Source organism: Mchenga conophoros, linkage group LG10, assembly GCF_057382185.1.
Source record: "Mchenga conophoros isolate Kocher_MC1m ecotype Shallow Benthic linkage group LG10, M_conophoros_male_GT1.1, whole genome shotgun sequence".
NCBI classification, from domain to species: domain Eukaryota; kingdom Metazoa; phylum Chordata; class Actinopteri; order Cichliformes; family Cichlidae; genus Mchenga; species Mchenga conophoros.
In genome coordinates, this window is record NC_140535.1 from 16,055,533 (window position 1) to 16,079,034 (window position 23,502).

Here is a 23,502-nt window from a genome sequence, read left to right on the forward strand (position 1 = left end):
ACTAATAAGTATTCAAACGCGTTGAATTTGGGACATACTTGGGGTTCTGTCCTTGAGTGTAACCGTGTTTGGGTGGATGTTAATAGAAGTGTGGAAAGCTGAGCATCAGTTGTGAAAGAGGCCACCCTGACCATTTGTCCCTTGTGTAATCCCTTTTCTTGATCTTCTGCATTGCTGCACTGTTGAGCTACTTTTTTTTGCATCCTGACTTAGAATTAAGCCTCACGCAGACACTTCACTTTGTCAGACAGAGACGATGGTGACGACCAGGATTTGGGGGAAACTACAGAAAGGGACTCTGTCACTGAGCTTCAGGCCAAAGGATCAAAATGGGTAATAACTGTTTTGAGTTGTGGAGCTAGCAAGTCATATGTTTATTTGCCATGGGTGCACCACATCCAAGAGCAATGGATGGACGTTGACGAGTTTATTGATCAAGTACCAAAGCCTCTCAAAACTAGAAACCTAGGCAAAGATGACCAGGTTGACTTCATCCTGTCCCCCCTCAGGGGTTCCACACTTGAAGACATCTGTTTATGCACTAAGGGAGAAATATTGAGTTTTCTCAGAGAAGCCCAGTATAGCACAGCTGTTGGGTACCTTTCATAGTCATCCCCAGCTGGAAGGTGAAGATTTCTTTGAATACTTGCACACACTGACCCAGATTTTCCACTCATCCCTTAAACAGAAGCCTGACACAGTATCTGATGCAAAGATGGCAGCAAGAGAACAGTTTGTGGTGGGAATAAGAAGTTCTGCACAGTGAAGGGAGCTTCACAAGATGGTGAGAGACAAGACAGAGTGAATGCTTTTTTATGTATTTCAGTGAGCTGTTGCTTGGTCTCTAGAAGACAACAGTCTTCTAGTGCCTAGTGGCACTAGAGGTGCTAAGAGCATGACATCACTGGGTGAAAATGTAGTTGAAGGAAGTCCGTCTATGTATGGAAATCAAGAAAAGCCATCTGCTACCTTAGATAAAATTGTTGAGGTGGTATGAATGTGGTAAGGAAGAGTGTTACACTCAGACAAAGATCATACAAAAATCCCAGACCAAAGTTTCACTCCACAGACGATCGAAAGCCTTTTTCAAGTGATTTTCTTCTGAAAGAGTAGTTAGTATATGTCCAAAAGATGAAAATGAGGGAGGTAGGTAAAAGGCTAAGACCTTTTTTGATACAGGGATCAAACTTAGCTGACCTTTTGGTGTTTGCAGTGGTCTGGCGACTTTGGAAAGACTCATGCATGCCGCTGTAAATGCCTTTTAGTCTTTTCATGCTTGTATACTAAAACAACATATTAGTCCACTCATCAACATTTGAATACCATTTGGCATGTCTTCAGACAGTGTTGCAAAGATTCAGGGACACCGGGTTAAAGTTTAAGGCTGTAAAAATGTTACCTCCCCTGATCTAGTATACACTTTAGAATCAGATCTCAGCTGAGGAGCTAGGCATGGACCCAGCCAAGATAGCCGCTGTGAAGCAGTGGCCAGTACACACCACAGTAGAAGACTGGGGTGAATCTTTGGACTTTATGTCAAAAAAGTTATTACAGGAGGGTTTTTGTAGCTTGCAGGCACTACATGAATACATTAATGTGAGTGTTCGGGAAAATACCCAGCTAAATGTAAAAAAACCAGTTTGAAAGTTTGAGGACACCAAGAGTTTTTTTGAATAGCTGAAAGAGAGGAGGCTTACGAGTGCTTCTCTCCTCGCTTTTGCTGATTTCTCGCTCTCATTTATATTTGAGATGGATGCCAAGAGCTTAAGACTGGGAGCAGTTCTTTGCCAGGTGCAGGGTAGCAGAAAACATGTCATAGCATATGCCAGTAGGAGACTGAAGAGTGCAGAAAGAAATAACAGAAATTACAGCAACATGAAGTGAGAGCCGCTCTCAAATGGGCTGTCTGGGAAATGTAAGAAATATCTCCTGGGCTGCAAATTCACCGTACAAACAGAAAACCACCCTCTGCTCCACCTTTTGGGAGATGAAGAGGAGTTTGATGGCTGTATATCCATTTGTAACTTAATCAACTGAGCAACAGCTTTAGTGCCAGAGATAGTAAGCGCAGGCTTAAAGTGTTGTCAGGTCAGGCAAACTCATGTCATGGCAACTGAGCAAGATAGTCACCTTAGAGACTCCCAGGGCAATACATCCACTCTGGCAGGTTATGCTAAGTAAGAGCTGCACAGTTCAGGCAGTTTTGAGCCCAAAAGAAAAAGCTTACCCATCACCAGAGAAAAGGTTTGGCTAAACCTTTGACTTCTCTGCTCTGACAGTGGCCCCAAGTCAGGAAAACTGAAGGATTGCTGTATTAAGTAATCAATGATGGGCATTTAAGAGAGTATTGTTTTGTTTACAGGAAGCTGTTCTGGAGAGTGTACAACAGGGACTGGAGTGCACGCAGAATCTGTTAAGGCAGACTTGAGTTGGTATGTATGATGATGTGGATAAATGGGTATAACAGTTACAGAGGTGTGTGCCCAGTAAGTTGCTGCAGCCCAAAAGACGTGCTCTCATGAACCCTTTTCTAGCCACTAGACCTGTTGATTTGAAGTTCACGCTGACTTTCACATGACCAAATACTGGTACAACTGCCAAAGTCCTTCTCTGAGAGTGGTTTATTAAGTGGTACTGTGTGCCTGAGAGCATTCAGTTCAAAACAGAAATTTTGAAAATGGGGTATTTCAGGAGCTGCACAGGTTATATGAGGTCAAGAAAACATTGAATCATCGTCAAGGTAACGCACAGTGTGAACGTTTTAACAGGACGCCTCACGGCCTATCACGACACAGCTTTCTACTGGAGAAGAAACACTGTCGGCCTGAGTATTTTCAAGAACTATTAAATGTGCACAATGGAACTCCCCATGAAACGACAGGTGACTCACCACATTACCTCTGGCTTGGAGTGCAGTCACACCTTCCTGTAGATGCTTTGCTAGGTGAAAAGCAGGTATAGAAATTAGGAAAAGAATTATGGCTCATTTATGATATCATATTGGTTTTTAGGCTGGACATAATTATTCCAAAGGTAACTGGCAAGAGTGTGGTAAACGGGCTGCAAGGTCACAATCTTAGAGAGGGGGTGGCCAAAATTCAGTCCCTCTGGGCGCTGGGGTGTGAGGTGGTAGCAAAGAAAAGACAACTTGCAAGGGAGTGTGAGGTCCACAGGATTTGTTCCTTGCCGTGTTGTCTAATTTGTCCAGGTTCATTTGTCCGGCAGCTTATTATGCAGCATGGAAAAATGAAGTTTAAATGTTAGTGCTCTTTGATTTACTGAGTAGAATGAGTTCCTTGTGTTCTCAAAATAATGATCTGTCAAAGGTTCACAGTAGCAGTCGGCTATCCTAGAAAAAATATATTCTAATGCAGTAGTCATTCAATGTAAGACATGTAGGACACTGGGCTAAGAAGATGAGGTTCAACACTAAGCATGTGGCAGTGTGTGACATTCTCTCGCCCATCTTTCGCTTCATCATCCTACTTTCTCTTCCTGTGTGTTGCCGATGCTGATGTAGAGGGTGCTGACAGTATGCCTTCTTCATCAGAGTCATTCCCACTGCTAGAGGTGGTGTCTGACAGTTCGCTGGAGGGCCTGAATCAGTTATTGGTCATCTGGTCATTGTCATCATTATCATCCTCTTTTGGCCACTTCCAGGTACCAGGCTAGAGAGCACTAACATCATCCTCAGAATCATTTTCAGTGTCACGTTCAGCTTCAGATTAATTCCAAATTGGCTTCTCACCATTACTACCCTCTTCATCAGCCTCTTCCGCAGTATTTTCATGATTGTCCTCAATAATTATGTTGGAAATGGCATTGTGCTGTAGTTGTTCAGGAAAAAGAGAGTTCAAAATACAGACCATTTCCTCATGTAACAGGTCACACATTATACCAACCCACAGCCAGCTGACCAATAGACAAATTTTGTCAATTTCTGCATATCGTTTCACTAAAAGTAATGCCTGGAATATCCTACCCCTATAAAAACAAATAGATAACTATTTTACTGTTTTAATGCTCAGATAGTGGGAAAACACTTTGTGAAATCTGTGCAAATCTCTGTGAAATCCAGTTGTATCTGAGAGCTAAATCAGTTTAGCTTTCACATTTCAGCAGCAAATTTCCCTTAGTGGTGCCCCTGGCAATAATGTCCACAACACAGAAGGAATTATAGTGACACAAAGAGACCACAAGATGGTGCCATTATTTAAGTAGCTGATAACATTTGTGGGCTTTTAAGTTTAGGATATCATTTTCACCACTAGTTTAGCCCTAGTTTAAACTGATTGTGTTTGAAACTTGAGATTAAGATTTAGATAAAAAATTAACTTGTAGAAAATGATTATGGACAAGACTTTCAAGCTTTGATATCCAACATCTGTAGGACCTCATTTGCAGCACTTAGAGGAATGGCTACATTTGTCTTGTGTTACTACTTTAAACTTTTTTATTGAATATAACAAAATCTATCTATAAACACTTCCTGATGCTGCAGAATGTTTAAGCCTACAGTATTTAAAATCTCACCACTAAATATGAGAGGATTGCAGATTGCAATCAACTGAGTTCTGCTGTCTTACTTACCAGTTGAACTGCATAATTAAGTTCGTAATCCAAGCTATGGTAGCCACCGTAGGACAAACACTCTGGCCACCATTCATCTGTATTTACTCTGGAGGACACTGTAAAACTTTGTGAAAGGTGCAGGATACAAGTCGAGGAGCTAGTGAAGCTCACTTCTGCCTCATAGCGATACTGAGGGGAGTTGTTGAGGATATCCTGAACTTGTCATTAAGCGCTGCTGTTTCTGCTACAGTTAAGTGCTGTTAGCCTCTGTTAGCTGCTATTAGCCCCTGGTAGCTACTGGTAGCTGTCGTTAGTAAACTGCTGGACATTGTTGAACTCACACACTTATTGAAAAACTTATTGAAAAACAACAATCTTAGGTTATAACCAGCTTTTGTTGTAGTTAAAATGGCTGGCCAATGAAATTATCAAAATATTTGTAAAATACAAAACTTTAAACTTAAAAACTTATTTTGTTAAATATAATTCAGAACATTTGTTCCAATTCCAAGGAGTTACTTCTCCGTTGTGCTTATTTTGTGTGAGGATACAATAAAAATCTTGCTCGTGCTATTGAAAATGGTATTGAGTATTAAGCATTTTCCTGGTTTACAAGTCTGAAATTCTAGTATCGGGAAAACCCCAGCTAGATCCCTGACTTTAACTCACTTGAGGTGAGGAGGAAGAAGATTGGCAGGTTTGTACACACATATAAAAATGCATTTAGATTGAACTGTATTCAAGTTGGTGGGGCAGCATGATGGCTTCCACAAGCCCACTCCTATGTTTTTTTATGAATTATTTCTAAGCTCATGAGAATAAGCATGTAATTACACACTAATTAAGGTGCATTTATGAGTACAACATTCTATTTTTCTTTTTAAATAAACTCAAAAATGATCTGACTGTACCTTTAAAATGTGAAATCAGTACTGTGTGTGGAGGAAAAAAAAGCACATGAACATAAATCTAATGGAAGATCTTGGGAGACTCTGCCATCCACTGGGTTTATTTGCTTTCTAGGCGTGCTTGAAAGGCAACACTGAATCATCCACAGTCCGATCCGGCATATTTCTGAACATGACTGTGGGAGAACTTTGTGCCTCCCTGCCTGAATGTGTCTGTCTGAACTTAAAGCATTGCTGTTTTCCACATATCTTCATATGTGTGGAAAAAAACATATTTCCCTCAAACAGAAGAAAAACAAATGCATGAAAGGGTGTCATTTTTTTAATCAAATTCTTCTTATCACAACAGCATCTTTGGCTTTCTAAATACTTTAATGCAGTGTTTAATGGCAATAGGTGTTAAACTTGCTTGATTTCTTTTTCAGAATAAGCTATATTTCGCGAATATTTCCACTATATTTATTGCTAAGTGCGTGAAATGTTTTTATCAAGCTTAAGTCCACTTAGGTGCACATGTCAAATTATACAAAAACCTCAGGTTTCTCATATTTTACATAAACAAATAAAGAAGGGGAGGACAGGGACCAATCCACGAAACAAACTGTACAAAAAAAACAATGTCAACAACGTGTGGCAAAGAAATAAAATCCAGATGACTAAAACATGAAAGAATGTGGATGCAACTGGGAATGTAAATGGGAATACCACAAGGCACTGCTACAATATACAACTACTGAATAGGTTAAAGACAATTATAATACCATAGAAATGTCTGAAACTCATTTCCTCATTGTTTGAATCAAAAATTCAAAAGAAGATAAAAGCAACTGGGAGGTCACAAAATGCACAATTTAAACTACAAAAACAGTTCAAAATAAAAAAATAATTACAAAATACTTTTAGCGCACAAATAAACAAACATATTCCTTGTCTGTGTTGCAGATCTTTTAAAATGTGGACTGGCCAATGAAAAAGGGGCTGACAATGATATGTTTTGTACATTTTATATTGTTATGACGTGGCTCCCGATGACAACATGTTTGTATGTTTACTGCGTTCACACAGTCCCATGTATGTACCATGAGAGAGGAGTGTAAGAGCTGCACGTGCTGGTTTGTTTGTGCACGCCGCGTAGATGGGGAGAGACGTAGCGGCACGCAGAGCAACGCACAAAGGTTACCGAGTTCTGCGACGGATGCACACGTTTGGCCTACGCGTGTGCACAAAGCCTTGCTTGCACAAGCACTTGTACGAGCCAGAAGTGTTCACACAGCGAGCGTTCTTGCATGGACTAACACGGACATCTGGTTCTGCACACTCGTCAATGTCTGGAACAAAGAAAAACAAGTATTCATTAGTGACAATGAGCCATAAAACAGAAATCCAAACATTACTTGACAGAACAAAGTTATAATCTGCACATTGGCTGCTGTACATACACTAATAAGAGAATCTAGGACTCTAAAAGAATATGTGTATTTGCATTTTTGTAGTGTATATGTAGGACAGACCTATACAGCGAGCACGCGAGTAGTCTAGCCTAAAGCCTGGGTTACATTCACACATAGTGCCCAGGTAGGAACGGACACAGCGGCCATGTCCGCAGCTGCATTCGTCGGAATCTTCTTCTGAACTGTCACCTTTTCACAAAAAGAACCAGGGGAAAAGAGAAAATAGGGGCAGAAAGAGGTAAATAAATAAGCCTTGTCTGAGGGCAGGAATGTTTCAGCTATCACTGATTTTTAACAAAAACTGTCATTGAGTGTTACCCGGGTTGTAGTTGGGAAAAGCTGCCTGCAAATCCTGTTCCCCGTCTGACTCCGTCTCAAGATGCATCCCACACAGATGGCTGAACATTGCTGGGTAAAACAGATAAAATTCTTGTTAATTCAATAAATGGATTAAGTCCTAAAGAGGTCTGGTAAATTTTCAGTAGCTCACCTGAGTTTCTGGGAGGGCAGCTGTTACACTCGGGCCCCCAGCCACGACCGAAGTGACAGCAGCACTCTGAATACGTCACCACCCGGTTCTGGGGCTCGCTGCAGATCCAGCCCTCCTCAATTCGCGTGAAGCACACATCCTTGTGAGCTGCAGTCCGATCTAGAGATGGAAAAAAGGATAAAAAACAAGTCATGAAATTTTAACTGATCTCAGTGTTCAAGTGTATTTAATAAGAGAAGGTAAAGAATACTAATCTTAATATATAATATTTGAAAAAAGTCAGATTGGTTCACATTGCAAATTACACCTAAAAACAGTAAATGTACATTTTTATTTGTACTACAAAGTAAGCACACAAATACTATTTTTTTACAAGCTTGTAATATCTGGGAGTAACAAGCATCAGGCGCCCATTCAGACATGTATATCCATCTACACCATATGGACAAAAGTATCGGGCCACCCACACACTTAGGCTACGTTCACACTGCAGGTCTTAATGCTCGATTCCGATTTTTATGTCTGCTTGTTCACACTACAAATAAAATGTGACAGCAAACGCGCTCTAGTGTGAACCCTCAAAGCGGCCACATGCGCAAAAGAAGACGTCACACACAACGCGCTCTGTTTAGACTCGAACCAAACAGTATTGTTTGACTGACGGCCCTTAATATAAAGACTTGTTTCGGACTTTACGTTTCCCAATTTTGCTTTAAGTTATAAAGTTATTTTGTTATTTACATATGGCCTAATAATTATCCTTATTGCTGTTTTAGAGAGGAGCGGTGCTTCAAAGGATAGTTGCAGATTTCTGTCAGAATCTGCAGATTATATAGTACAAATGAAATGTTCATGTTTCTCCAACGTTGTCTTCCCAACAGTTTCACTGACATCTACATGGGATGGCCAGGAAGCGTTCGCGATGTCTTATCGGGCGCTTCTCCGGCGCTGATAATTGGCATCTGACGGATTTAATGCAACATGACCGTTCAAACAGCAGTCGCTTTCTAAAACATCAGATATGTATCGGATTCAGTACCACATACGAAAGTGACCCAGATCGGATTTGAAAATATCGGATTTGTGCCGTTCACACTGTCATACCATGATCGGATATGGGTCGCATAGGGTCAAAAAAGTCGGATTTGATGCGCTTTCGCCTGCAGTGTGAACGTAGCCTAAACCTACAGGAGCTGCTCAGCCATGAAAACCCGGGCCATGAAGCTCCCAGCACACAGTTTTTGTGCTGTTGTTAAGGCGGAGGAAGTTAGGAACTCTGCAGTTATTCAGTCAGCAGGGTGTTGGTGACATTTACACACAATGTGCCTCAGCACTCGGCCACACCGCTTTGACTTTACATGGTCTGCCACTTTGTGGCTGAGTTGCTTTTGGTTCCTAAACTCTTTCACTTCATAATAATACCGCTACTGTTGATCATGGGATCATGTAAAAGGGACTTTTTGTGTCATCACAGTGGCATCCTTGTAGTACAATGCTTAAATTCAGGGCGATATTTAGGGAAACCCATTGTTTTGTTTGTAAAGGCAGACTGCTTCTCTCTTAAGAGAAGTAAGAGGTGTGGCCAAATACAATTGCCCATACACAGTCAAATGAAAATAAGACTGCATGGAGTCCTGTGAAAAACTAAATACACCCCATGATTCAAACTTGTAAAACAACTTTCGGCCCACTCTTCTTTATGACATTGCTTTAATTAACTGAAATGTGTAAGCATTTGTTTATGCACAACTCTCTTAACGTACCGCTACAGCATTTAAATCAGGTTGAGGTCTGGACTGGGCCACTGCAACTCCTTATTTCTTTTCTCTTTATAAAAAAAAATTGCTTGTGTAGTTTTTATCATTTTCCCCTACATGACCCAGATTCAGCCAAGATTTAGAGATTGCCTCACATTTGACTCTAAAATACTCTGCAATGATTTCACGGCCAACTCAATGAGTGAAGGTGCAGGCCCTGTGTCCGCAAAACAAGCCCAAATCATCACCCCATCCACCACCTTGCTTGATGCTTGATTTGAAGTGTTTGTGCATATGCTGTGTTTCATTTTAATCAAACGTGGTGCTGTGCATTCTGGTCACAGTTCCTGTCGTCTTGTGGTTTGTTAAAATGCAAGTTTGCAAATCTAAACTAAATCTAAATCTTTTTAAAGAGAACAAGAAATGCTTGTTTATTCTTTCTCTGATTGTGCTTGTCATTGACTTTAACATTACCATGGTAACTGAGCATGTTGTCTGAGTTGAAGCTCTTGACTTCTTGTATTTTCTCTGGGCTGTCTGACATTGTGATGAATTTGCTAAGATGTCCACTCCTGGGAAGATTGTGGCATTATGTTAACAAAGACCTGAATCCTTCTGGCCAGCAAACATCCAAAACCTCTGCTTTAATAGAGGTGCTCACATTTGCTGATGATCAGTTAATCAAGTGGATTTATTTAGAAGCACCTGGCTGCTACTTACCCTCTTAATACATGTGGAAGGGTGTACTTAGTTTTTCATTGGACTGCAAAGAGTCTTTTTGTATGACTGTAGTGTACGTCTCAAACTACATTTGGAGGATGGAGACCTGATCACGCTATATACTTCAAACAGATTCAGTTATTCTGTTCAATTATTCATAACGTCTTATATCTAGGGATACGTGATAAGCATTGAGTTACCAAAACCATAAAAACACCAACAATTGTTGCTTTTACTAAGTTATTCATATGTGCAGGATACTGACAGGCTGACAAATAACAATTCCTGCAGTGTCTCTGTTTGTAGTGACAAATGATGGATGTACAAGTGTAAGACGCTAATACGATGAGATGAGAAGGCTAAAATATATTATAGTTCTGCAGAATTATTGAGAGTGGGTTGTCAGCCTTTCATGCACTGTGTTTAATAGGAAACAACACTCTTGTTGTTTGCCAGACAAAAAAGACAAACGGCTGAAGTTTAGCTTCATTAGGCAAAAACCGAATAGTTACAGATCGTTTGCTTTTGGATCTGTTTGTTCTCAGCCTCTACATTCTTGGAAATAAAGTATTATAATGTTTACTTTTAATGTTTGTCACACTTAAAAAGTGCAGCGGTGTTAATTGCAAATATTAAATGACTCCATTGGCATTGAAAACTAATGCTGTGAATCGTGTATCGTGCAGGCCTTTCTCCAGCAAATGAGAAGCTTTCAGATGCTGACTAATTCTGTAACCTAATAAATGCAATTTTCATCCACAATTTAAAAAACCCAAAACAAAAAGGATGCACATGTTTCTTTGTTGTTGTTTTTTTTTTTTTATTTAAAAATGCAGACGGAGTTGCGCAAATTATATGGTTACTGTCACACACTCTGGCATTGTTTGTGTGCCTAAATAAGTATATTCACCATATTTTTCATAACTACACAAAGAACAGGAAACTTTTTCTCTATAAATTGGGTAAAATGCCAGATAGAGCCAGTAAAGGCCAGATGGGACACAAATTGGAGGAATTACAGTCGGGAATTACATAAGCGGCAGATGACGAGGTAAGCCAAAGCTCATTTTGAGTGGTCAGGTTCAGGTGAGCTGACGCTGCTTTGTACCCACCGTCATAGACGCACTGTTTCAGCGCTGCACTGAAGGTGAGGGGAGGGTCACAAAAGCAGTGAAAGGAGCCGGGCGTGTTCTCACACCTCCCGTTCTTACAGTACGAGGGGTCCTGGCACTCATTCACATCTGCAAAGGGCACCACAGACACTGGTTACAGTAGGAACATCTGCTTGGGGCCGGCTATTAATTCCAAAAGAAAAAAAAAACACATTACGATATTCAGAATAATTCAGTCTGGCAACTAGTATTTTTTCCACTTATTTCCTAGAAGATGTGAAAAATACATTTCCTGCAGATGTTGCTTTTTGTTAAGGCTGATGTGAGCTCTTTTTGTAAGGGTAAGGTTTATGTCTTAGTTACCCTGTATGTCATATTTGCTACCTGTTTACATTTTTATCATAAATACTAAACATGAGGTTTTTTGTGATAAAATTTAGCCATGCACAGTACAACACCTAGAACTCCTCTGATGTATCAGAAAGTTTAAAATAGGAGGCTCGGTTCCAGCTACATTTCAGTCTGCCAATAAATTTAAAGACACTTTAAAAGTAAGAATGTACTGTTATGCACAGTGGCTGAACTAGTTCTTTGATCACCTGCTGTATTTGTAAGTTTGCTCACTTAATAAATGAACAGTGTCTAATTTTGATGGTAGTTTAATTTCAATAGAGAGAGAAGGAATATCAACCAAAAAGCCAGAAAAAACACATTACATAAAAGTTAAAAACGGATCATTGAGTGAAATAGGTATTTGTTCCTCAAGCAAAACATGACTTAGTTCTTGAAGGAGTAGCACTGTTGTCAAGTTTCTTGTAGTTGGTCACCAGGTCTGCACGCATCTCAGGAGGGATTTTGGCCTGCTTCACTTTACAGAAACTTTCTGAATCCTTCAGGTTTCTTGGCTTTCACTTAACTTCAAAGCTTCAACTCCCAGCAATGAGTTTCTATAAGATTGACATCTGGAGACTAGCTAGGCCACTCCATATGCTTCTTCTTTAGCCAATCCTTTGCTGTTTTGGTGGTATGCTTTGGGTCGCTGTTGTGCTGGAAGACCCATCCGTGACCCATCTTCAGTCTTCTGGCTGAGTGAAGGAGGTTCTTGTCCAAGATTTTAATTTATACGGCCTCTCAACGTAGTAAAATCGTCCTGGATCCTTAACAGAAAAACAGCCCAAGGCATAATGTTTCCAACTCCTTGCTTGAGTGTGGGAATGCATCTCCCAAGGCTTCTCTGAATCATTTAAGCTGTTCACTGGCAAACAGCTTGTTTATGTGGCTTCTTGAGCAGAGGGACCTTTTGGGCGCTGCTAGATTTCAGTCCATTAAAGCACACTGGTGGTGTTTTTGGTAACTGTGTTCCCAACTGCCTTCAGATAAAGAACCAGCTCCTCCCGTGTAGTTTTGGGCTGATTCACCACCTTTCTCCTCATCATCCTCACCGTATGAAGCAAGATCTTTTACGGAGCTCCAGACCGAGGCTGACTGATGGTCATTTTAGATTTCTTCCATTTGAATAATGAATAATAACACTAAGAGCTGGCAGCTTCACACCAAGCTTCTTACTGATGGTCTTGTCGTCCGTTCCATCCCTGATGTCCTTTGACAGCTCTTTTGTCTTACCGATGGTAGTGGAGAGGTTTGATTGGAAGAAACTGATTTTGTGGACACGTGTGTTTTATACACATAACGAGTTGAGATCAGGAGTATCTGTAATTGATTGACTGATTGCAATCTGTGTGTACCATAAAAATTAGAGACTGTTCATTTCTTTCTAAGTAAGGAAACTTATAATAATTATTTTCCCCACTGTAGGCCATTTACCTGGATTGGAGTTCTGCTTATTATTACTTTAAATCTCTGTTCTTTTCCTTGAAGCTTGAATTTAACAAAATATGGTGGGACTACTGTAGACTAGAACCTACATAATAGGGTTTTACCAAATACTTAGATGTCATTCTTAAAATAGAGACCTAATCACAGTGGATTTTCACAGTTTTCAGTTTCATACGCTTGATTTCTATTTTCAGTACAGAAGTACCAAGGATTTTGTGAAAAGCATACAGTTACAAACTATTTTACACAGGCCTTATGCTTTCCAAAATTAACATTTTATGACAAGAGCATATGTAGAAGTAAGTTTATTTTAGACTCATCAGTATCCATCCACCTGTTCCTGAGTAATTTATTTATGTCGTGGTTGTAGTGGTAACAGGCAGACCCAAACCATTTATACTTCGTACTCTCATGAGTCCGGGTCCTGTTATCTAAGAAGCTTTCTCTATTTTTGCAACTCTAGCATGTCAGCCACAAAAAACTGAGGTGGACTTTCCAGGAGCTGCTAGAGCCTTGTTTTGATGACATGATGCAATGGATTGGTCTTGGTAGAGTTCTTTTAATTTTAGGGATTTTGACTGCTTGTATCCTGCTTGAGGTTTATGACCACTGGTGGGACTTAAATTGACAATTCATGTGCATGTAGCATTTTAGTTTTGTTGCTAACATGAGAGCTGGTCAGCTTTATAGGAGCCGATGTCCCGAACCACAGGTCAGTGCCAAGATTCTTAATATGATCCTGTGTTACCTGAACTCCTCCACTATGAGCTATTGCTTCCCATGTCACCTGTAAGGTGTAATCCTCCATTCTGTGGGACAGAACCGATCTGAAATTTGAGGCAACCATCTATGTCCCAACTGTACCTTATTCAGCAGCAAAGTGCCTCTGTGAACTTCATCTGCACATCTGCAATGGTGCGTCATTGCTGCAACATGAGACACACTCCAAACCCACAGTTTGGTTGTGTGCATAAATATAGTATAACAGATAAAACAAGGATACACATGGTGTTGAGAGCCCACTTTAAAAGACTGACCACATTTATACAGGAATTCTGGCAGTATGTTCATCGTACTGCCCCCCTAAAGTCATTCTTCACTGCTGAATTTCAATACGACTTTTTTACTTCATTTGCTTTGCAATTGTAATTCTAACTGCAAGTCCTCAGCCTTTGGTCATAATGGGAAAAAAAGCAATTTTCCTGTATAACACAGATTTTTCCACCATGATATTAGCAAAATTACACTCCATGGGACAGTTAGGCCTATCTGGTAGCTGATGCAGCTCAGCACTGAGTGATGACCAGATGAAAGCCCAGTTATTTTTTCCATCCACAACATTAACTTCAAGATTTATGAAACAGCTACATGATAAGTCATTCTTTTCCAGCGTTGTGTAACACCAGGAACTCAAAACCTTCTTTTTTCCAGTATAGAAAACAAAGCGACTACTTCAAAAATCTCATCAACATGCAGATTTCTCCTTAACAAATGTAATATTTGTTCAATGTTTGACACTGATGAGCCACAGATCCAAGCAGCAATCACACTGGACATCACAAAGACAACCGCTGACTGGAGTTATCTAGATTAGAGAACATGTAAGCATTATTAAAGCCAAACCTAATACTTGTAGAGGAAAAGGAGGCTATTTTTAACAACTCTGTCTGTTACAGCACTGGACTGAGACTGAGTCTACAGTCTAAATATAACATTTTTCCATCACAAGCACAACTTCACAGGTTGTTGTGAAATTCACAACTGATTTACGTGGACAGCACAAGCACAAGGTTTCAATCTTTATATGCTTTAGCTCTGTTGACTTGATAAAACATCGCTCTCATTATATCACCATTGCTACATGTAAAAAAACAAAACACAGTCAGACAACTTACAGTATTGTGCAAAAGTCTTGAGTCTCATAACATTATATATTTTTCTAGAAAAATGGGAAATGGTTGTAGCTAATTATTGAAGCGTGTGTTAACATAACTGTAGAGTTGGCCACCTTTATTCTTCAGCATAGCCTGAACCCTCTTAGAAGAGCTTTCTTGTAATTTCTTCTCCTTACCTCCAGCGAACACAGTGATGATGATTTGAATCATAAATTTTAAATTTGGATTTATTATTCAATCAGTCTGGCTTCTTGATAGAACTGAGACTGATTCTGATGAGGCTTCACTCAGATGAGCCATATGCATCACTGTGCCAAGTCTTTGCTGGATTTTTCCCCCCATATTTATTAAGGCCGTGAGGTTCAGATAACGTTCATCTGCTATAGACGAGACAGAAAAACTTGTCAAGTTTCTTCAAATATTTTAAGGACACAGTGCACACCATGCCAAAATACATCAAATCTTTGGCCAATAGCTCTTTAAGGATCATCTGGCTGGTGCAAAAATACAGGTTCCTGGTAATAAAGTAAATAAATATTTAAACCAATTTAAAATTGGTTCTGTAAACACAACAGTGGTAGATCCCTTGAGTTGGGTGCCTTTTTATGCTTGATCAGTGTTAAATGGCTTAACAAATAAAAGAAACACTTCTCTGAAAATGGACAGGTGCAAGGACTGGATTGAAAATAAGTGAAAAAGCAGCTGATTAGCCAAGAAAAACTTTGAAAGACCTCCTAAAAGGTCACTACGAGAAAGGTCTGACTCCTTGCAAACAAAGCATAAAGAAAGGAGGGGTGAGTCAAGACTTTTGCACAGTATTGTGTGTTTGAAATGACACATTTATTACAGCAGCAGAATATATTCGTTTTGCACCTAGGCTCCAAGACCATCACTCCCTACAAATATAATATACAAAACTTGGGGAGTGAAGCGTAAATATAACCACCCCAAAGGCTTTCAAAGTGTATTATTGATATATGATGTGAGGAGAGAGTGGGGTTTGATATGTGCATGATGCAGTGCAGCTGCAGTAACCAGCTTAAAATGGCTCACAGACGTTATTCATTTTAACCAGGCACAGAAATATTTTGTCTTACATAAAACACTTACGTAACATATAACACTGATCACTGGTCTCTCCCACTGCAGGGAGTCTGCACTCACCAGCCTGCTCCTCAGGAGTCACACAGCTGTTGCGGTCAGTGGCCAGGGTCCAGGGTGGAGAGCAGATGCAGTAATAGGAGCCCGGGGTGTCCACGCAGCGGCCGTTTTTACAGTTTTCTGGGTTCTCACACTCATTCACATCTGCGCAAAAAACCCAAAACAAACAGTGTTCAGGATTATTCCTATAGTATCCTGATAAATGCAGTTTAAGCTGGGCGAAGATACTAACCTGCTACTGTTACCATTACGCACTTTTTCCTGTTGGAGTCTGGGACCCAGGGTTGATTGCAGTTGCAGTAGAAGGACCCTTCAGTGTTGATGCACCGGCCATTAGTACACATAGACTCATCGTGACATTCGTTCACATCTGGGGAAGAACAAGAAAAGAATCCATCAAACATCTTTTAGAAAGAACCTAAAAATCTCTGTTTTGATTTTTCAAAATGAACCTTTAATACATATTTTTATGGGAGGGATTTACCAATGCACTCAAGGAGGTTGCTATCGTAGTAGAAGCCCTGTTGACAGTAGCACTCGTAGCCTGGAAGCGTGTTCTCACAGCGACCCTTCTTACAGATTTCTTCAGCAAACAAGGAACACTCGTCAATATCTGTGGACAAGGAGAGAAAGATTGCTTCCTGAGCGGCAGATTCACAGCTGATTCTCAGAGGGATTAACTGACAACTGTGACTAACAGCAAACATTAGAAACTGTCAGCTTCTTTGGACATGGATGAAACAAAGGCTCTGCAGCTGATTAAAGTGGAGCTCAGATTGTTTTAACATCACAGAATGGATTAAGCACTGTGTAATTCTGGTGTGCAGTATGTGATCTTGGCTCTGACTTTACACAATACCTACCCTGGTAGGCCGGGAGGTTGTACTGGAGACTCTCTTCATAGTAGAGACCCTGCCCATTTGGACAAAGGTCGTGGAACTCGGCTGGGTTGGAGAAGTAAAAGTTGAATTCACAGTACATGATGTAATTTCCACGTGTTTACTGAACACAAATATAAGTTGACTTGCTTTTTGTGTACATGGTAAGGTTCACATTTACCTGAATGGGAGACAGGACAGGGATAGATCTCACAGTGATCTCCCCATCCCACTCCGATGGAGCAGCAGCACTCCTGCTTGGTGACATTGGTGGCCAGGACGCTATCGCAGAAAACGGTGTCATCAAGGTTCAGGTAGCACTCTTTCTTCTCATCCATCACCACTCGAACAGCTGCAGCATGAGGAGGGTTTAGTGTGGATTTCCAGCGACTTCACTGGGCTACAAACGGCCTTGGGTTTAACTCGGTTCAATTTTATTTATAAAGCACCGAATCACCACAAATCACCTCAAGTTAGACCCTACTATAATGCAAAGCCCAGATGCCCTTTCTTTTTGACCTTAACAGCTCATACATATACAGAATATGATGATTTATGTCTTCTGAGGAAATCAGAGCAGACTTACGCTCACAGTAGTGTCTATCCTCTGAGAGGATGTAACCGTGATTGCAGACACACTCGTACGAGCCCGGTTTGTTCCCACAAAAGCCGTGGGGCTGGCAGAGACTTCTGTCCAAGGCGCATTCATCAATGTCTGAAAGAGAAATCAGACGGGCTGCTCTAAATATGGGAATTCATACAACACCTGAGTTGTGAGTAAGGAAAAAGTGTGCTGTTTGTGCATTAAATGATTCACAAAAATGATGACCTTTCAAAATTTTAAATAAAAGGCCAAACGTGGTGTTCAATCCAATTCACAACATTATCATTTATTACACACAATCCTGTTTTCTGGTTAAAACACGACGTGACCGACTGACCTTGGCATTCCCTGCCTCCGACCAGTTTGTACCCCTGCTGGCACTCGCAGTGGTATGTACCCATCTTGTTGATACAGCGGCCCCCATGACAGCTTGATGGATTTTTACACTCGTTGATATCTGACGGGAAGGAAACAAAAACAGCGCCAGAATGTGAAGCATGTGATGGGAAGCTGGAGCTCTGTTCTTTCCTCGAACTGGTCAAGGCTTCACTGAACTTTTTTTTATGTGCTCTTAATAAAAGCAGGTGGTTAAAAGATTGCATTTCACTGTCAGCGCTATCTGAGTGTATGGTTTCATGCCTTCACAGTGGCTGCCCTCTTGTGTGCGCTGGTATCCTGGGTAGCATTGGCATTTGAAGGAGCCGTCAGTATTGATGCAGTGGCCGTTAGCGCACAGCCGAATGTCCGCACACTCATCGATGTCTGCGTGGGAGAAATCATTTCAGTGAACCCAGCTGGTGCAAACACACCTTCTTTTATTGACAACTCCTCATTAAAATGCGCTTGTGGGGATGAGGTTGCTCAGTTTTAAGACAGGCTTGCTCCAGGTGACAAAAGCATTACTTACCAGTGCAAGCTTTGCTGTCTACAGATGGGAGGAAGCCCTCGTTGCACAGGCAGCGGTAGGTACCAGCCAGGTTCTCACAGTGACCGTTAGGGCAGATGCCAGGCTTCTGACACTCATTAATATCTGGTGAAACGTGGGAGAGATCCAAACAACTTAGTGTGATGCAGTAGCCACAGATCGCTGCTGCTTCTTTGGATTCTTGCTGAGTTTACCTGCGTATTATCTTGATGTTTGGGTTTGACAAGACTTGATAACCGTTCCTGTCACTCTACTACAAATTCCTGCTACTGGAAGTATTTGCCACTTATTTTGGGGGATTTGACATGTGATTTATGTTCAAGTTCTATATTTAGTCCTTTGACTATGATATCATTTCCTAGTGCTTCAGAGCTTTGTTTCCTACGCTGCTAGTTACCTTTCCTGTCCATTCTCTCCTAGCCTCATCTCTGTGTTTTGGCTTTTAGCTCTCCTTTGGGAAGTCAGCCCTGTTTCCATGTCAAGTTTGGATGTTTGAGTCTGTGTCTCGGTGTTATTTATTTCCTGTTTTATTTTGACAATCTCTTGTCTCCTGTGTTTTGTGTTTAGTTCTACTTCCCTCAGCTCGTCCTCGGCCCTCACCCCTCATTATCTCGTGTGTATTTATTCTTTGTTTTGTATTCCCTCGTGGTAGTGTGTTCCTTTGCCCTGTATCTCCTGTGTTTTACTTTAAGAATCAAGTTCCTGCCCAGTAGCTGTTTTTGGATTTGTTTTCCTGTGGACTTCCAGCAGTAAAGCTGTGCTTTTGAGTTCATTCCTGGTTTCCAGAGCCCTGGATTTGGGTCCTAATCCTGTCTGCCTCACTGCCGAATCCTGTTGTATGACTTCTTGTCTTATTTTGTGAGTCTCTTGTGCCTTGTTCTTAGTTCTACTTCCTGTGTCTTTGATTAGTTTCCCAGGTGCTGTCACTTCCCCTAATTGCCTTCTGTGTGTTGTGTATTTACTGCCTCAGTCCTCTTTTGCTCCCAGTCATGTCATACTGTTTCGATCCAATTATTTTGTTCTTGAGCATAACTCAGCTGTCATAAGACAGGTCACCAGAGAGAGAGACATTCATGCTTAAATTCACAGTTACAGCCAATTTCGATTTATCATTTAATCTAAGTGCATGTGCTTGGACTGTAGGAGCACCGACGCAGACACAGGGAGGAAAATAAAGCCAAATAAATGTCTTGCTTTTTGTTTTTAAACTCTTCTCTTGCATCCTGCATTTAGGTCCTTAGTGTGCACACTCCAAACCTTAACCTTGATTTATTCCATAAATTACAAGGCGGCAAATGAATGTCACGCTTTTTTTTGTGTCTCAATCTCAGCAGGTTTTGGTTTTCTTAAAGTTTTAGTGTAATGATTAAAGGCCACTAGTGATCAGTTTTGCTGTATGGCAGAGCTGCACTTACCATAGCAGATGCCAGCACGGGCTTCATGACCAGGCAAGCAGGGGACACACTCGTAGGAGCCTGGCGTGTTCTCACATTGCTCATTGGGGCAAGTGTCGGGATTCAAACACTCATTTATGTCTGAAAAAGATGTGGAGAAGCTTACACACCGTCTAGCTGTGCACATATTAACAAGTAGAGCACGGACGCATGCATATTGTAGCAACACACATAGTAGGTGCTGTGTCAGTGGGAGGCCTGTGCTCTAGTATGCACAGTGTCACAATGACCTGTGTTTTTTTACCTTCACAGGCTGGACTACGGTGTGACTTGCTCCTAAAACCGCTGTGACATTCACATTTATAAGAGCCTGGTAGGTTCACACAACGACCCCCGATACCACAGAAGTCCTGGTTAAAGCACTCATCCACATCTGCAACACAGAGAGGTCAGAGTCAGTGCAGGGATATAGAAAAAAATCATTTTAATATTGGACAGGCTCAGCTTAACTTACCTACACACTTAAGTCTACCATGCTGCACCATGTGTTTGTAGCCTGGGCGACAGATGCATTTGTATGCTCCCTCTGTGTTGACACAATAGCCTCTGCCATGGCCGCACGGCTCTGACTCACATTCGTTATCATCTAGACAACAGGAGTGAGAGAATGAGTCAAGTGAAAGCAGTATTTAATACAGACAGACAGCAAAGGCTCATAAAGCTTAAGGGACAGATGGCTGGAGTTTTTCACCACGAATGAATGTCAGTCGTTTGGCGAGATCAAGTGGCTTTTACTCAGGAAATTAAAAGCATAGTGGCTAAAAATATGAGTTTTTCATCATAGAAATTATAAACATACCCGTTTCCTTAAGAAAGCATAAATTATTTCTATTTGCACACAATAATAGAATTATTTCAGAAAATATAAATTACCAAGGTGAATAATATAGCTAAACCTTTTATTGCAATGATAAGCTTTATCTTTTTAATAAAGAAAGTTAAAATTGATGTTAACTGGAGAAAACGTTGTGCCAAAAACCAAAGAAATCAGACTGAAAGAAAAAGAATTGTTGATGCTCACAAAGCAGGAGATGTATATGTAAAGTTATCAAATGTCAAGAACTGGGTTGAGAAGCATCATCTGTAAATTCAAAGAGAGACACACAGTACCGAACAAGCGTGACAGAGGTAGGAAGTGAAAGATTTCAAAGCCTCTAAAGAAAACTAGTGAGAGTTTCAAAGACCCAACTTCAAAGACACGTGAGTGACTCAGCCAAATCAGAAACCAGAACTGTGGGGAGGAACGGACTATGAGGCATCAGAGCAAGAAAAACTCCACTTCTGCAGAAGAGACACCTTCAAGCCAGACAGTATGCTAAGGACAACCTGGAGAAAGATTATCCATACTGGAAGCACCGTCCGTACAGTGTAACATAGTGGTGGGAGTATTATGATGTGGGGATGCTTTAGTGTGTCTGGAACTGGGAATCTTGTTGAGGTGGAAAGAATCACGAAATAAGAAACCTCGAGCTGTGTCTTCGCTTTGGTGGTCCAACAAAACAACAACATATGTGACCCCAGGCTGTTAGCCCTGACTTGAATCCCATTGAGAATCTGTGGGGTGAACTAAAGGAGACCATCAAATCTGGAGGATCAAATCTAGAGATTTGCTAAAGAAGAATGGGCTGAGAGCGCCAAGGAGACGCACGTGAGACTTGCTGAAAAGTACAGAAAATGGCTGCACCCAGCAAAAAGATACATGACAGACTATTAGCATCATGGGAGCTAATAGTTACAGGTGTAAACATAGCTGTTCAGTGTGAATAGGCCTGCACCATGAAATTTGAGTTCAAATCCAATTCAATACAGCTGCTATTTCTGCTATAACAGGAAATAACATGTAAAATATTCCTGTTATGTGTCTATTTTTACACTTGAAACAGCTCAAGGCACTGCTCATCAGGAAAACACATGCAATCAGTGAAATACGCCTCAGATAGCAGAAATGCTTCCAGGGCACAAATAAGTTCTTACTGTGGTTTGGGATGTGTCATTTTGCCATTCAGTGTTTTATGCCTTTAAACACATTTGAAATTGAAGTTGGTTCCATTTTAGCTGAAATTCTAACACTGCTGATGACTTTAATAATGTCAAAAGTCACAAAACATTAATGACAAGCAGACTTTAACACATCTTTGTCTCACCGGGAAACCTTTGATTTCTGGTTTGGAGAGTATTTCTGTATTTAGTCGTATGTTGTCATAGTGATGAAGATGCTCAGTGTATTTTGTGTTTAATCTATTTGCAGGTATTTTGTAAGTTGCAATGTGTTGAGCTCTTGCAGCCACTGTAATGTTTCTCAAAAAGAGATTTTTGTTGCCGTTGTTGTTGTTTTTTACATAATATTTAACATAATAATTTTTATTCTCTAAAAGCTGTGCCTTTCCATTCCTATATGAGAAATATTGCTTGAAAAAAAAATCACACACTCATATGTGAGGTGAGAAACTACTCTCTGCTGGCTCCTCCTGTCTCTACCATTGTCTCTTACCCTCACAGATGTTCCTCTGCGGGTTGAAATGGTAGCCAGGATGGCAGTGACAGATGTGCCCGGTCAGGCTGTTCTCACATTCTCCATGACCACATATGTTTCTGCTCAGCCTGCATTCATCTGTCGGTGCTTCAAGGAGGAAACAAAGAACGACATCATATATATATACATGCATATATATGGATACATAGATGCAGAAAGCTGAAAATGTCCATGCCGTGCCTACATTTTTCTGTCACTGGCTTTGTTTGCATTCTAGCAGACACTGAAATGCGTCAGACTTTTTCCAAATTAAAGCCAGTGACAAAGCTGAATAGAAAACGACCAACTGAAGCTGCCATGAAAGAGAAATTACACTCAAGGAAGACTCTAAAAAAAGTCACACATCTGCATAGAAGACAGACCAGATGAAAGCAGCAGAAGCACAAAAGCTGAGCCCTGTGAGTGCTTTGGATTCCTGCTATCATTCAGCACATTTTTTTTTCTTTTTCATTTCATGGAAATGGAGTGTGACTCTTACCTGCTAACCTGCTCTTAAATACCAGCACACTTCACCTCCATAGAACCGAGAGACTGTAAACACGGCCTTGAGGCTGGTTCATGCTTCATGGTTGAATGCATGTGACATGCACGGTGCCCCAAAGCATCAGGTAATCACTAAAGCAAAGCATGCGTCAGATCAGATTGGCTTACTTGACTTATTCCCCCCCCTTTTTGTTGGATTGTTTTAGCCTTTAAAGTGGAGTGCTAAAACAACGCACAATAAAAAAATAATTTAAAAAAATGGAGTGCATCACATGACAAATGCTGTTCACCACACGGAGAAAGTCAACATGTCATTTGTGAGAAACAAGCGCCCATCAGGGGATCTTCTCTTACTGGGGAATGTGGAGAGCTGGATTTTTCTACCTTTGTGGTGCATGAAACATGAGCCAGCATTTATATTCAGAACCCTTTAAGAGATTAATAGAAAGAGATTTTTTTAAGCTGGTTTGACGGCTTGTGTTTGAGACTCACGGAAGACTTTTGTTTGTGTTTCGAAGGGGTCATTGCCGGGGGTCATTCGGATGATTGTCGGCGGGGTGGGTTTAATAACTGTGGAGAAATGAAGTGGGCAGACTTCAGGAGGATGTATGACATGTTCAAGTCCTGATGTTTGATCATTCTTCACAGCATTCAGTCTACAATGTCTACAGATGTTCCCTGCAGTGTGCATTTAGTGAATGAATTTTCATATGTATGACTCAT

The 23,502-nt window shown here is 40.8% G+C and overlaps 1 protein-coding gene across 2 annotated transcripts in view; it reads right to left on the reverse strand.

The window, feature by feature from the left end:
* Window positions 1-5,786: 5,786 nt before the first annotated feature.
* Window positions 5,787-23,502, reverse strand: part of ltbp3 (latent transforming growth factor beta binding protein 3) — a 40,267-nt gene continuing 22,551 nt past the window's right edge. The window contains exons 11-29 of one of the 2 annotated variants that reach the window (XM_085288839.1): window positions 23,272-23,349; window positions 22,255-22,383; window positions 20,218-20,349; window positions 20,008-20,136; window positions 19,725-19,844; window positions 18,292-18,414; window positions 18,024-18,146; window positions 17,722-17,841; window positions 17,367-17,495; window positions 16,962-17,132; window positions 16,766-16,846; window positions 16,387-16,515; window positions 16,135-16,272; window positions 15,906-16,046; window positions 11,011-11,139; window positions 7,422-7,580; window positions 7,250-7,339; window positions 6,992-7,120; window positions 5,787-6,808 (exon numbers count right to left, since the gene is read on the reverse strand). In XM_085288839.1, coding sequence (XP_085144965.1) covers window positions 6,657-6,808; window positions 6,992-7,120; window positions 7,250-7,339; window positions 7,422-7,580; window positions 11,011-11,139; window positions 15,906-16,046; window positions 16,135-16,272; window positions 16,387-16,515; window positions 16,766-16,846; window positions 16,962-17,132; window positions 17,367-17,495; window positions 17,722-17,841; window positions 18,024-18,146; window positions 18,292-18,414; window positions 19,725-19,844; window positions 20,008-20,136; window positions 20,218-20,349; window positions 22,255-22,383; window positions 23,272-23,349 — 2,402 coding nt within the window. In that variant the 3' untranslated portion in view covers window positions 5,787-6,656. The remainder of the gene's footprint in view (window positions 6,809-6,991; window positions 7,121-7,249; window positions 7,340-7,421; window positions 7,581-11,010; window positions 11,140-15,905; window positions 16,047-16,134; window positions 16,273-16,386; window positions 16,516-16,765; window positions 16,847-16,961; window positions 17,133-17,366; window positions 17,496-17,721; window positions 17,842-18,023; window positions 18,147-18,291; window positions 18,415-19,724; window positions 19,845-20,007; window positions 20,137-20,217; window positions 20,350-22,254; window positions 22,384-23,271; window positions 23,350-23,502) is intronic. The other variant, XM_085288840.1, reaches the window with a different exon arrangement.